This window comes from Danio rerio, chromosome 23 (assembly GCF_049306965.1).
Source record: "Danio rerio strain Tuebingen ecotype United States chromosome 23, GRCz12tu, whole genome shotgun sequence".
Taxonomy (NCBI): Eukaryota; Metazoa; Chordata; class Actinopteri; order Cypriniformes; family Danionidae; genus Danio; species Danio rerio.
This window is the reverse complement of record NC_133198.1, coordinates 48,389,810-48,405,327: the sequence shown is the minus strand read 5'-3', so window position 1 is coordinate 48,405,327 and position 15,518 is coordinate 48,389,810. Positions and strand designations below refer to the sequence as shown.

General features: G+C 45.7%; 2 protein-coding genes across 2 annotated transcripts; both read left to right on the top strand.

Annotated features, from left to right (window-relative positions):
- Positions 1-4,117: 4,117 nt before the first annotated feature.
- Positions 4,118-6,590, top strand: si:ch73-160p18.3. The gene is made up of 4 exons (XM_068216814.2): positions 4,118-4,215; positions 4,294-4,362; positions 4,453-4,539; positions 4,605-6,590. The coding sequence occupies exons 1-4, from the start codon at positions 4,158-4,160 to the stop codon at positions 6,533-6,535; spliced, it is 2,145 nt and encodes a 714-aa protein (XP_068072915.2). The 5' UTR covers positions 4,118-4,157; the 3' UTR covers positions 6,536-6,590.
- Positions 6,591-8,269: 1,679 nt separating this feature from the next.
- On the top strand, positions 8,270-15,221 carry LOC108179134 (uncharacterized). Its single transcript, XM_073939459.1, has 4 exons — positions 8,270-8,367; positions 8,446-8,514; positions 8,599-8,685; positions 8,751-15,221. The coding sequence occupies exons 1-4, from the start codon at positions 8,310-8,312 to the stop codon at positions 15,164-15,166; spliced, it is 6,630 nt and encodes a 2,209-aa protein (XP_073795560.1). The 5' UTR covers positions 8,270-8,309; the 3' UTR covers positions 15,167-15,221.
- Positions 15,222-15,518: the final 297 nt, after the last annotated feature.

Genomic DNA, 15,518 nt, shown 5'->3' with positions numbered 1-15,518 from the left:
CCTCATACACAACAGACACTCATACACAACACACACACACTCCCTCATACACAACAGACACTCATACACAACACACAAACTCCATCATACACAACACTCATACACAACACACACTCACACTCTTACACAACTGACACAAACATACATCCTAATACACAACACACACACACACCAATACAAAACACACTAACACACAAGACAAATACACAACAAGCGCGCACGCACACACACAACACACTCCCTCATACACAAAACACTCATACGCAACACACACACACACACACACACCAATACAAAACACACAAGATACATACACAACAGGTGCACACACATACTTATACACAACACACACACTCGCTCATACACAAAACACACACACACACACACACACACACACACACACTCCCTCATTCACAACAGACACTCATACACAAGACACACAATCAATCACATCAGGTTTCAGTGCAGTGTGGGGACTTTCCACTGACGTCTGTTGTTTTTAGCCGGCCTGAACATCAGCAGTCCAACACAGCCCGTGCAGGAGACCTGTCTGCATCTCTCACACTCTCAGATATACTCAGTTCACGATTTAAAATGTCTTCACCAAACCACTGCAAAACAACCTCACGTCTCACTGTCCTAACAATACAGCAAAACACACACACACACACACACGCACACGCGCGCGCGCACACAGAACACACACTTCCCTCGTATAATATGCCCTTTTTAGGCAAACGAGGAAGTGAGAGATTGTGGGGCAGATCATGAAAAAGTGTCACCGAGAGTGAGTGAAGGACTAAATGCAGTTCACACATCACACACACACACACACACACACACACACACACACACAGATCTTTATTAGAGTCTGGTGCTATTCAGAGATGCCTTAGTGATGTGAAGCTAACTATAACCTTTCAAACTAACCCACTCTCTGTTTTAATAAATGCTGTCACAGACAATTTAACGCCAACACACACACACACACACACACACACACACACACACACACACACACACACACACACACACACACACACACACACACACACACACACACACACACACACACACACACACACACACACACACACACACACACATAGCTGTGCTGACCTGTTTTGACATGCTGAGGAATTCTCAGAAGAATGCAGGTTTTGTGCTTCAGCTTTGCTGGTGTGGACAGCGCCACCCTCTGATGAGATGCACAAACTGACATCAGAGTCAGGCTGAGCACTTTTGAGGACACTTTGACTAATTTCTCTCAAATTCCTTCTCGAAACCCTCGAGCACTTTTTTGACATGTAAACAGACGTGTGTGTGTTGAGCATCAGTTAAGATAATGTTAGCTCCTGTCAGCTTTTTTTTTTGTCATGGAATTTTTATTCTTGCAAATAGCATTTTACATTTTATAACGATCCACAAAACACCCCCCCCCCCCCCAAAAAAAAAACAACATCTACAAATGAATAAATAAATAAAATAAACAAAGTAATAATAAATAAAATAAAATACAAATACAGAAAAAAATATAATAACAAACCATATACATACATACACATGTACCATCACTCAATCCACATCTAAGTGAATAAAGAATGCAATAAATTGTTGCCATTTTTCAAAAAAATGTTATTATGGAACAAAATCAATGCCAAAAGTCTTGAATTAAAAAGCTTGTTGAATAGCACAAACTGAAAAAATAATACATCGTATTAACAAGTTCTTGCATTTTAATGACTTGAATTCCAGGGTTTGTATTTTTAGATTAAATTGAATATGAATTATTGAATTTTTAAGTATGAAAACATGTTTGAAATATTTTTTCATTTAAATATTCACAGCTTAAATAAACGGCTATGTTAAATTTCAGGACCTAAAAATACAAACCCTGGATTTCAAGTCATTAAAATGCAAGAACTTGTTAATACGATGTATTATCTTTTCAGTTTGTGCTATTCAACAAGCTTTTTAATTCGAGACTTTTGGCATTGATTTTGTTCCATATGTTCTCCCCTACCTCTGATATTGTATTTAATTTTCTCAAGTTTTAAAAAGAAGAGCAAATCTTTGAGCCATAATGAAACAGAGGGGGGTTGTGGGGAGGTCCAAGACAAAAGTATTCTGCACCTAGCGAGAAGAGATGCAAAAGCCACAATGTCAGCGTGTCTGCGGTTTAAAGGTTGACACTAAGAGGGAACACCAAAGATCACAATTAAAGGGCAAACAGCTAACTTGAGCTCCTGTCAGCTTTAATTGTAGGGGAAACTGGATAATTTCGCAAAACTGCAAGTGCAAAGATGACGCATCGGTTTCTCATTATTATTCATATTGGAGGTTTCTTATCCTATAAGAAGAGCCGGCTTCTTAATTATTCATGACTGCATGTGCTTTCCAAAGGCTAGACAGACCTGCCAGTGCCAAGCTGTGAGACACGGACCCACGCCACGCAGTATTTAGCTGTTCATGAAGGGTCGTGTGTGTTTGTTTCCATGATCCACAGGGTTTGTTGCATGTTTTTCCCCACGATGCTGTCAGGGCCGATACAGCATAGCTGTTTGTGTCGTCTTTTATCAGGAGTTCGTTCACATTTAGACACATCGCCGTGCTGCTGTGTTCACCTAAATCCTCCAGATTACCAGCAGGGCTAATGGTTAAAACAGACAGGGCAAGAGACCTGCTGCACTGAGTCTGCATTCAGACCCGGGGATTGAGGGAGACGTCCTCATTTATAGTGTTTATATGAACTCGATTGTCTTTATAATGATATAGATTGTTGTTATCTGTGTATGAAATTATGAATAACAAATATAGCAGGGCATTAAATTACTGATTATTTCTTTGCATTTTAACTTTGTAAACTATAAACTCATGCGTCTCACGGTTTGAGTCTCATTTTGTGAGGCGACTGACACAGTTGTTCGCTCCCCTCATTCTCCCATGCTCTGCTGGCCACGCCCACTCCTGCCCTCTGCTCGTGGAGCTCCGCCCATTATGATGCATCTTTTGAAAAAATTCAGAGGTAGACCTGAACCGAAAGAGGGGGTGTCACGACCCTTTAAAGCAAACAAATTATGCCACTTTTGACTAGATGCCAAATGTGTCTCTTATGTGTCTTGAGTGTGTTGAGTTTCAGCTCAAAATAGCCCGTGGTGGAGGTAACGAATTACAACTACTCACATTACTGTAATTAAGTGCATTTTTGGGGGATTTCTAATTCATTTATTCATTCATTTTCTTTTTGGCTTAGTACCTTTTTTAACCTGGGATTGCCACAGCGGAATGACCCACCAACTTATCCAGCATATGAGTAATTCATAACTACGGCCCCTTTATGTCCTTTGATCCTATATTAAAAGAAAAATATGTATAATTTTGTTCAAGTTCCTTTTTTTCTGACGAACTAACAATAAAAATCTACTTTAAAAAATGTACTACCTTTCTATTATTTATTTTTCATACTATTCACCCTCCTTTTAGGTATTCTAAAGGTATATTTTAGGTAGTCTCCTTTTAAATATTTTTTATAAATGTGTGTGGTGATGGAAAGGACAGTGGTGAGATGACATTTCTACAGTTTATTGTAAAGAAATTAAAGATAGCTTCAGCGATTAGCTTTGACTTGATATTAGCCTTTCCTGTATACAAGACACTCTTATTTACCTTCATTCTGTTTGGTTTTTAAAAAAATCTTTGAAGGTACAACATGTTTGAAAATGCCTGGACCTCAGAAATAAAGGCTATATGTCATATAATGAATATTATTATATATGACGTGTTCATATATAAATCATTTTTGATAAATTTTGAAATATTTGTAGCATGTACATATTACATATTTGATTCCTCCGCGCACCACCAGAAGGAAGCTCGCGTACCACTAGTGGTACATGTACTGCAGTTTGAGAACCACTGGACTAGAGGAAAAGGAATGAGTCTCTGATCTATAACCCACAGTAGATGGCGGTAATGCTCTATTTAAGAATGTGAACCGCCAATAACACAACAGGAAGAAGAAGAGAGTTGACAAGCAGGTCACCTGACACCTTAACAAAAAACCCAGGTGGTGGAAATCTGTGTTATTTTAAAACCTTTGGTTAGCTGTCTGATCAGAGAGCAGGACTAGATTGACTGTTGCTCAAGCTGCAGTCAAGATGGGGATTTGTAAATGTTTGGTTGCAGTGTTGTTATGGTGTCAGTTGATGTTCAATGGTAAAGTTGCTTTTGCCTTTTCTACCGTTTATAGTGCATATCATTTTTTACCTGTTTAACCTGACACATTGTCTTTAGGATTCACTTCTCCAATTGGCTGTCCATTTAACCACGATGGTGTTAAACGATGTGACTCTAAGAGTGAAGGTTTGTGTGTGTATATGTATATGTGTGTGTATGTATTTCTGTGTGTGTGTATGTATATATTTATTTTTCTTTCCTCTATCCCTCCCTCAGGTGGTCAAACACATTCAATTATGGCAAAATCTAACTTAGCTCTTCTACTTGCTTTAAAGAATGCATCTGGACTAATTATCCAAAGAGGTAACTTGCGTGCTGACACTAAAACCTGAGAAATTGTTGCTGAAACTAACCAGATGTGTTAATAGGTATTAAGGGGTTGCCTCAAACCATCCCGTTCTCTGCTGAGGTGTCCCGTCCCCACATTACCAAGGAGTCTAGTGCTGCACTTGCTGAATTAACTAGAAAGTTGAGGCCATCAGGGTGTCTATCTGAGGAAATTGACCTGTCAACTAAGAATGAGAAGCAGAGTGGGTCTGGATCCCTTACGTTGGTGTCTAGTCCCCAGCCAACTGAGAAGCTCACTGAATCTGGTTCCCTCACTGTGGTGCTCACACCCCAGCCAACAGAGAAAGTCAAAGAATCTGGTTCCCTTACTGTGGTGCTTGGACCCCAGCCAACTGAGAAGCCAACAGAATCTGGTTCCCTCACTGTGTTATCCAGCCCCCAGCCAACTGAGAAGCTGATTAAATCTGGTTCCCTCACTGTTGTATCCAACCCCCAGCCAACTGAAAAGCTCACTAAATCTGGTTCCCTTACTGTGGTGCTCACACCCCAGCCAACTGAGAAAGTGAAAGAATCTGGTTCCCTCACTGTTGTGTCCAACCGCCAGCCAACTGAGAAGCTAACAGAATCTGAATCACTTACTGTGGTGCTCGGACCTCAGCCAACTGGGAAACTGACTGAATCTGGTTCCCTCACCATGGTGTCAAACTCTATGTCAGCTGCTTGTCCTCTCTCTGTGGTGTCCAGCCCTCTCCCTATAGATAAATTGACACAGTCTGGTTCCCTCACAGTTGTATCCAGCCCCCAGCCAACTAAGAAGCTGACTGAATCTGGTTCCCTCACTGTGGTCCTCAGCCCACAGCAAACTGAGAAGCTGACTGAATCTGGTTCCCTTACTGTGGTGCTCGGACCCCAGCCAACTGGGAAACTGACTGAATCTGGTTCCCTCACAGTGTTATCCAGCCCCCAGCCAACTGGGAAGCTGACTGAATCTGGTTCTCTATTTGTGGTGTCCAGCCCACTGTCTACTGGGAAGCTTGCGGAGTCTGGGTCGCTTGTGCTGTCTGGCCCTCTACCAACTGACAAGTCAACTGAAACTGCTTCCTCCTCTGTAGTGTCTAACCCACCTGCTACTGGGAAGCTGACTGAATCTGGTTCCTTTGTATTGTCTGGGCCTCTTCCAACTGAAAAGCTGACTGAATCTGGTTCTCTCTATGTGGTGTCTAGCCCACCTTCTACGGGGAACCTGACTGATTCTGGTTACTTTAAATTGTCTGGCTCTCTCCCTACTGATAAGCTTACCGAATCTGGTTCCCACTATATGGTGTCCAACCCCCTTGCTACTGGAAACCAGAATGAATCTAGTTCTCTCTCTGCGGTGTCAAGCCAACCTGCTACTGGCAAGTTGAAAGAATCTGGTTCCCTCGATGTTGTGTCCAGCCCACTTACTACTGGGAATCTCACAGAGTCTGGTTCCATTGTTTTGTCTGGCTCTCTCCCTTTTAGGAAGTTAACTGAATCTGGTTCCCTCTATGTAGTGTCCAGCCCACATACTACTGGAAAGCTGACAGAATCTGGCTCTTTTTCTGTGGTCTCCAGCCCAGTCACTACTGGGAATCTCACAGAGTCTGGTTCCATTGTTTTCTCTGGCTCTCTTCCTATTAAGAAATTAACTGAATCTGGTTCCCTCTCTGTGGTGTCCAGTCCACATACCACTGGTAAGCTGACCAAATCTGGTTCTTTCTATGTGGTGTCCAACCCACTCACCTCTGGGAAGTTGAATGAATCTGATTCCTTTGAGTTTTCCGGCCCTCTGCCTACTGAGGAGTCTGGTTTGCCTTCTGTGGTGTCTAGTCATCTCCCTATAGAGTCTGTTCCCCAGTCCAGCCATCATCTTTCCCATGCTTTTTGGAAGAAGATCAAGTCTCGTCTTCACACTAATGACAAGTCTGCTCGTCATTTAATTGCTTGCTTGCAAAAAAAAGGGTGTACTCTTAGGCATGTGCATTTCTAATTTTTTTTTACATTTTTTTTAAATTAATTGTTTTAATAAACGGCTACTTTCTGGAGTTGTTGTGTTTTGAGTTTTCTTCCCCTATTGACTTTGCTTCATGCTCTGCTAAACTAAATTTGTTGGCATGGTCTGGGTGTAAATTAAATCTGTTACTTAAGGGTCACCACTGAAATATCAAATTAAGACCAGGGAAAGTAGTACACCAACATTCATGTGAGTCAGGATAGGGATTACAGATGACAAACCTACTTTTGCATGGGCTCAAGGAAGTTAAGCTGTTGCACTAACAGTGCTAAATAAAAATACATTTACATAGTTACGTATTGGCATTAAAGATTTTTGATATAAATGATTTCACTGTTAATTAAACCGCTGATTTCTTAAAAGTATCAATAGTTTGAGCCTTAAACTAAAGGCTCTTTTCTCTCACTGAAAGTCCTGATTATATTGATGGATTTTTCACAACTTGTATTTCTGCAGATTATGTACGGTTTTATCTTCAGGGTGTGGTCACAATGTGTTGCAGTTTGAAAGATGAAGTTTAAGTATTGGTGAGACTTGCAGTGCAGTTTGGCATTTCTGTGACTATCTGTAGACCCTACTTCATGCAGTGCAATTCTGACTCATTTAATAGTAATTAAAAAATAACTTGTGTACTTCCAGTGCTGATCGACCCCTAAGCATTGTAGTAAATAATGGTGGTGGTGTTCTGCATTCAGACCCCTCTCTTCGGTCCTGTCACCACTAAAAAGATAAAAGAAACTGGCTCTGTATCTGTGGGATCCAGTCCTGTCCCCACTGAGAAGATAACAGAGTAGTTTTATATCTGTGACATGAAAGCTAATAACACATAAGAGAGATTAATTTAATGTGTGCTTTTTCTTTAATCATTCCATATTTAAATGCTGGAACTGTTGAAAGGAATAAAGCATAGGGGGGATAACTGAGAATAGAACACAACCAGGAATTATGGTTCTAACTGCAGCTCTAGAGGTGTAGTTGCAAGTGTACAAGTTTGTGAATGTTCATTAAAAAGATGGATTTGGGAGACATCAAATTAGCTGTTTGTAATGATGGAAACTACAACCTTAGATGACTAACGATGGTTTTTGGAAACGCACTGTACATGTGGTCAGATGCTTTCAAATAGTTTTTTGTATACTTATAATAATAGCCTATACTTTCACCACCCAAAGTCAATATTTACATAATAAAGTACATGTATTTTGAAATTTAAATGAATATGAGTGAACATAGCAAATGACCAACATCTGTATATTTAGCTTATTTCTGAACTACAATAAAAATGTTTTTCAAACAAGACCCACAAATCTTTTAAAGTATTGTCTGTAAAACAATTAAGACTCAATTATGTAATTAGTACAGTTTCTAATATTCCACAGACTTGTTTAAAAGTGTATTTGTTGTATTACAAGTAGCTCATTTGTGAGTAGCCCAATTTAGTATTATTGTCTATTTCCCAGTACTTTGTAAATAATAATCTAGGCAGTAAAATATAGTTGTGTAGCCTCCCAAACACTTGTCTTAATCATATTGGTAAATAATGTGGAATTTACTGGCCCCATGATCAATGTTACTGTGCTATGAGTATTTAACCAATGGTTCCATTGGAGAGTTGACAAGTAGGTCACCTGACATTAATCACCTTAACAAGAAACCCAGGTGGTGGAAATCTGTGTTATTTTAAAACCTCTGGTTAGCTGTCTGATCAGAGAGCAGGACTAGATTGACTGTTGCTCAAGCTGCAGTCAAGATGGTGATTTGTAAATGTTTGGTTGCAGTGTTGTTATGGTGTCAGTTGATGTTCAATGGTAAAGTTGCTTTTGCCTTTTCTACCGTTTATAGTGCATATCAGTTTTTACCTGTTTAACCTGACACATTGTCTTTAGGATTCACTTCTCCAATTGGCTGTCCATTTAACCACGATGGTGTTAAACGATGTGACTCTAAGAGTGAAGGTTTGTGTGTGTGTATATGTGTGTGTATGTATTTCTGTGTGTGTGTGTATATATTTATTTTTCTTTCCTCTATCCCTCCCTCAGGTGGTCAAACACATTCAATTATGGCAAAATCTAACTTGGCTCTTCTACTTGCTTTAAAGAATGCATCTGGACTAATTATCCAAAGAGGTAACTTGCGTGCTGGCACTAAAACCTGAGAAATTGTTGCTGAAACTAACCAGATGTGTTAATAGGTATTAAGGGGTTGCCTCAAACCATCCCGTTCTCTGCTGAGGTGTCCCGTCCCCACATTACCAAGGAGTCTAGTGCTGCACTTGCTGAATTAACTAGAAAGTTGAGGCCATCAGGGTGTCTATCTGAGGAAATTGACCTGTCAACTAAGAATGAGAAGCAGAGTGGGTCTGGATCCCTTACGTTGGTGTCTAGTCCCCAGCCAACTGAGAAGCTGACTGCATCTGGTTCCCTCACTGTTGTATCCAACCCCCAGCCAACTGAGAAGCTCACTGAATCTGGTTCCCTTACTGTGGTATCAAGCCCCCGGCCAACAGAGAAGCTGACTGAATCTGGTTCCCTTACTGTGGTGCTTGGACCCCAGCCAACTGAGAAGCTGACTGAATCTGGTTCCCTCACTGTGGCGCTTGGCCCCCGGCCAACTGAGAAGCTGACTGAATCTGGTTCCCTCACTGTGGCGCTTGGCCCCCGGCCAACTGAGAAGCTGACTGAATCTGGTTCCCTTACTGTGGTTTCCAACCCCCAGCCAACTGAGAAGCTGACTGAATCTGGTTCCCTCACTGTGGTATCCAGCCCCCGGCCAACTGAGAAGCTGACTGAATCTGGTTCCCTCACAGTTGTATCCAACCCCCAGCCAACTGAGAAGCTGACTGAATCTGGTCCCCTTACTGTGGTGCTTGGACCCCAGCCAACAGAGAAAGTGAAAGAATCTGGTTCCCTTACTGTGGTGCTCGGACCCCAGCCAACTGAGAAGCTAACAGAATCTGGTTCCCTCACTGTGGTATCCAGCCCCCGGCCAACTGAGAAGCTGACTGAATCTGGTTCCCTCACTGTGGCGCTTGGCCCCCGGCCAACTGAGAAGCTGACTGAATCTGGTTCCCTTACTGTGGTTTCCAACCCCCAGCCAACTGAGAAGCTGACTGAATCAGGTTCCCTCACTGTGGTATCCAGCCCCCGGCCAACTGAGAAGCTGACTGAATCTGGTTCCCTTACTGTGGTGCTCGGACCCCAGCCAACTGAGAAGCTAACAGAATCTGGTTCCCTCACTGTGGTATCCAGCCCCCGGCCAACTGAGAAGCTGACTGAATCTGGTTCCCTCACAGTTGTATCCAACCCCCAGCCAACTGAGAAGCTGACTGAATCTGGTTCCCTTACTGTGGTGCTTGGACCCCAGCCAACAGAGAAAGTGAAAGAATCTGGTTCCCTTACTGTGGTGCTCGGACCCCAGCCAACTGAGAAGCTAACAGAATCTGGTTCCCTCACTGTGGTATCCAGCCCCCGGCCAACTGAGAAGCTGACTGAATCTGGTTCCCTCACAGTTGTATCCAACCCCCAGCCAACTGAGAAGCTCACTGAATCTGGTTCTCTCACTGTGGTGCTTGGACCACAGCCAACTGAGAAGCTAACAGAATCTGGTTCCCTCACAGTTGTATCCAGCCCCCGGCCAACTGAGAAGCTGACTGAATCTGGTTCCCTCACAGTTGTATCCAACCCCCAGCCAACTGAGAAGCTCACTGAATCCGGTTCCCTTACTGTGGTGCTTGGACCCCAGCCAACAGAGAAAGTGACAGAATCTGGTTCCCTTACTGTGGTGCTTGGACCCCAGCCAACTGAGAAGCTAACAGAATCTGGTTCCCTCACTGTGGTATCAAGCCCCCGGCCAACTGAGAAGCTGACTGAATCTGGTTCCCTTACTGTGGTTTCCAACCCCCAGCCAACTGAGAAGCTAACAGAATCTGGTTCCCTCACTGTGGTATCCAGCCCCCGGCCAACTGAGAAGCTGACTGAATCTGGTTCCCTGACTGTGGTGCTCGGACCCCAGCCAACAGAGAAAGTGAAAGAATCTGGTTCCCTTACTGTGGTGCTTGGACCCCAGCCAACTGAGAAGCTGACTGAATCTGGTTCCCTCACAGTTGTATCCAACCCCCAGCCAACCGAGAAGCTGACTGAATCTGGTTCCCCCACTGTGGTGCTTGAACCCCAGCCAACTGAGAAGCTAACAGAATCTGGTTCCCTCACTGTGGTATCCAGCCCCCGGCCAACTGAGAAGCTGACTGAATCTGGTTCCCTCACAGTTGTATCCAACCCCCAGCCAACTGAGAAGCTGACTGAATCTGGTTCCCTTACTGTGGTGCTTGGACCCCAGCCAACAGAGAAAGTGAAAGAATCTGGTTCCCTTACTGTGGTGCTCGGACCCCAGCCAACTGAGAAGCTAACAGAATCTGGTTCCCTCACTGTGGTATCCAGCCCCCGGCCAACTGAGAAGCTGACTGAATCTGGTTCCCTCACAGTTGTATCCAACCCCCAGCCAACTGAGAAGCTCACTGAATCTGGTTCTCTCACTGTGGTGCTTGGACCACAGCCAACTGAGAAGCTAACAGAATCTGGTTCCCTCACAGTTGTATCCAGCCCCCGGCCAACTGAGAAGCTGACTGAATCTGGTTCCCTCACAGTTGTATCCAACCCCCAGCCAACTGAGAAGCTCACTGAATCCGGTTCCCTTACTGTGGTGCTTGGACCCCAGCCAACAGAGAAAGTGACAGAATCTGGTTCCCTTACTGTGGTGCTTGGACCCCAGCCAACTGAGAAGCTAACAGAATCTGGTTCCCTCACTGTGGAATCAAGCCCCCGGCCAACTGAGAAGCTGACTGAATCTGGTTCCCTCACTGTGGCGCTTGGGCCTCAGCCAACTGAGAAGCTGGCTGAATCTGGTTCCCTCACTGTGGTATCCAGCCCCCGGCCAACTGAGAAGCTGACTGAATCTGGTTCCCTCACAGTTGTATCCAACCCCCAGCCAACTGAGAAGCTCACTGAATCTGGTTCTCTCACTGTGGTGCTTGGACCACAGCCAACTGAGAAGCTAACAGAATCTGGTTCCCTCACAGTTGTATCCAGCCCCCGGCCAACTGAGAAGCTGACTGAATCTGGTTCCCTCACAGTTGTATCCAACCCCCAGCCAACTGAGAAGCTCACTGAATCCGGTTCCCTTACTGTGGTGCTTGGACCCCAGCCAACAGAGAAAGTGACAGAATCTGGTTCCCTTACTGTGGTGCTTGGACCCCAGCCAACTGAGAAGCTAACAGAATCTGGTTCCCTCACTGTGGAATCAAGCCCCCGGCCAACTGAGAAGCTGACTGAATCTGGTTCCCTTACTGTGGTTTCCAACCCCCAGCCAACTGAGAAGCTAACAGAATCTGGTTCCCTCACTGTGGTATCCAGCCCCCGGCCAACTGAGAAGCTGACTGAATCTGGTTCCCTGACTGTGGTGCTCGGACCCCAGCCAACAGAGAAAGTGAAAGAATCTGGTTCCCTTACTGTGGTGCTTGGACCCCAGCCAACTGAGAAGCTGACTGAATCTGGTTCCCTCACAGTTGTATCCAACCCCCAGCCAACCGAGAAGCTGACTGAATCTGGTTCCCCCACTGTGGTGCTTGAACCCCAGCCAACTGAGAAGCTAACAGAATCTGGTTCCCTCACTGTGGTATCAAGCCCCAGGCCAACTGAGAAGCTGACTGAATCTGGTTCCCTTACTGTGGTGCTTGGACCCCAACCAACTGAGAAGCTGACTGAATCTGGTTCCCTCACAGTTGTATCCAACCCCCAACCAACTGAGAAGCTGACTGAATCTGGTTCCCTCACTGTGGTGCTTGAACCCCAGCCAACTGAGAAGCTAACAGAATCTGGTTCCCTCACTGTGGTATCAAGCCCCCGGCCAACTGAGAAGCTGACTGAATCTGGTTCCCTTACTGTGGTGCTTGGACCCCAACCAACTGAGAAGCTGACTGAATCTGGTTCCCTCACAGTTGTATCCAACCCCCAACCAACTGAGAAGCTGACTGAATCTGGTTCCCTCACTGTGGTGCTTGAACCCCAGCCAACTGAGAAGCTGACAGAATCTGGTTCCCTCACTGTGGTATCAAGCCCCCGGCCAACTGAGAAGCTGACTGAATCTGGTTCCCTTACTGTGGTGCTTGGACCCCAACCAACTGAGAAGCTGACTGAATCTGGTTCCCTCACAGTTGTATCCAACCCCCAACCAACTGAGAAGCTGACTGAATCTGGTTCCCTTACTGTGAAGTCGAGCGCACTGTCTGCTGCTTGTCCTGTCTCTGTGGCATCCAGCCCTCTCCCTACAGAAAAACTGAACCACTCTGTTTCTCTCACTTTGTCTAGCCCCCAGCCAACTGAGAAGCTGACTGAATCCGGGTCCCTCACTGTGGTGCTTCAACCCCAGCAAACTGAGAAGCTGACTGAATCTGGTTCGCTCACTGTGGTGCTCGGACCCCAGCAAACTGAGAAGCTGACAGAATCTGGTTCCCTCACTGTGGTGCTCGGACCCCAGCCAACTGAGAAGCTGGCTGAATCTGGTACCCTCACTATGGCGGTTGGGCCCCAGCCAACTGAGAAGCTGACTGAATCTGGTTCCCTCACTGTGGCGCTTGGGCCTCAGCCAACTGAGAAGCTGGCTGAATCTGGTTCCCTCACTGTGGTGCTTGGCCCCCAGCCAACTGAGAAGCTGGCTGAATCTGGTTCCCTCACTGTGGTGCTTGGGCCTCAGCCAACTGAGAAGCTGGCTGAATCTGGTTCCCTCACTGTGGCGCTTGGCCCCCAGCCAACTGAGAAGCTGGCTGAATCTGGTTCCCTCACTGTGGCGCTTGGCCCCCAGCCAACTGAGAAGCTGGCTGAATCTGGTTCCCTCACTGTGGCGCTTGAACCCCAGCCAACTGAGAAGCTAACAGAATCTGGTTCCCTCACTGTGGTATCAAGCCCCCGGCCAACTGAGAAGCTGGCTGAATCTGGTTCCCTCACGGTGGCGCTTGGCCCCCAGCCAACTGAGAAGCTGGCTGAATCAGGTTCCCTCACTGTGGTGCTTGGGCCTCAGCCAACTGAGAAGCTGGCTGAATCAGGTTCCCTCACTGTGGCGCTTGGGCCTCAGCCAACTGAGAAGCTGGCTGAATCTGGTTCCCTCACGGTGGCGCTTGGGCCTCAGCCAACTGAGAAGCTGGCTGAATCAGGTTCCCTGACTGTGGCTCTTGGCCCCCAGCCAACTGAGAAGCTGACTGAATCTGGTTCCCCCACTGTGGCGCTTGGCCCCCAGCCAACTGAGAAGCTGACTGAATCTGGTTCCCCCACTGTGGCGCTTGGCCCCCAGCCAACTGAGAAGCTGGCTGAATCTGGTTCCCTCACTGTGGCGCTTGGCCCCCAGCCAACTGAGAAGCTGACTGAATCTGGTTCCCTCACTGTGGCGCTTGGGCCTCAGCCAACTGAGAAGCTGACTGAATCTGGTTCCCTCACTGTGGCGCTTGGGCCCCAGCCAACTGACAAGCTGACTGAATCTGGTTCCCTCACTGTGGCGCTTAGCCCCCAGCCAACTGAGAAGCTGGCTGAATCTGGTTCCCTCACTGTGGCGCTTGGCCCTCAGCCAACTGAGAAGCTGACTGAATCTGGTTCCCTCACTGTGGCGCTTGGCCCTCAGCCAACTGGGAAGCTGACTGAATCTGGTACCCTCACTGTTGTGCTTGGCCCCCAGCCAACTGAGAAGCTGGCTGAATCTGGTTCCCTCACTGTGGCGCTTGGCCCCCAGCCAACTGAGAAGCTGACTGAATCTGGTTCCCTCACTGTGGCGCTTGGCCCTCAGCCAACTGGGAAGCTGACTGAATCTGGTACCCTCACTGTTGTGCTTGGCCCCCAGCCAACTGAGAAGCTGGCTGAATCTGGTTCCCTCACTGTGGCGCTTGGCCCCCAGCCAACTGAGAAGCTGACTGAATCTGGTTCCCTCACTGTGGCGCTTGGCCCTCAGCCAACTGAGAAGCTGACTGAATCTGGTTCCTTGTTTGTGGTGTCCAGCCCACTGTCTACTGGGAAGCTTGCGGAGTCTGGGTCACTTGTGCTGTCTGGCCCTCTACCAACTGACAAGTCAACTGAAACTGCTTCCTCGGTGTCTAGCCCACCTGCTACTGGGAAGCTGACTGAATCTGGTTCTCTTTCTGTGGTGTCTAGTCCACTTGCTACTGGAAAGCTGACTGAATCTGGTTCCTTCTATGTGGTTTCTAGCCCACTCACTACTGGGAAGCTCACAGAGTCTAGTTCCTTTGTATTGTCTGGCTCTCTCCCTGCTGAGAAACTAACTGAATCTGGGTCTTTCTCTGTGGTGTCCAGCCCACCTACTACCGGAGAACTGACTGAATCTGGCTCTCTGTATTTGGTATCCAACCCACTCACTACTGGAAAGATGACTGAATCTGGTTCATTTGAAATTTCTGGCCATTTTCCTGTCAAGTCCAAGTCTGGCTCTCACCATCCTCATGCATTTTGGAAGAAGGTAAAGTCTAGATTTCACCCCAATGACAAGTCAGCTCAGCGTTTAATTGCTTGCTTGAAGAAAAAAGGGTGTGCTTTTAAACGTGTGCATTTCTAAATTTTGTTTCTCTAAATGTATATTTTTAATAAACTTGGCTACTTGCTGGAACTGAGTTTGGTTGTGTTTTGTTTTATTTTTTCTCTTCTCTCTCCCCTCAATCCTTTGACTTGTTCCTCATGCTTTGCAAAGCACATTTAAGATATGATCTGTGTAAGTTTCAGTTTGCTTCTAAAGTGTCACCTAATAAATATCAAATTAAGAAAGGAACTTAGTATGCTAACAGTTGTGTAAATCAGTATACAAATTACAGTTGACAAGCCTACCTTTTTGGTTGGGCTGTAAGTAAAGCAGTCGAACTTGCAGTGTTAAATAAAATTATATATATTTTTTTTATTATTAAAAGAAATTC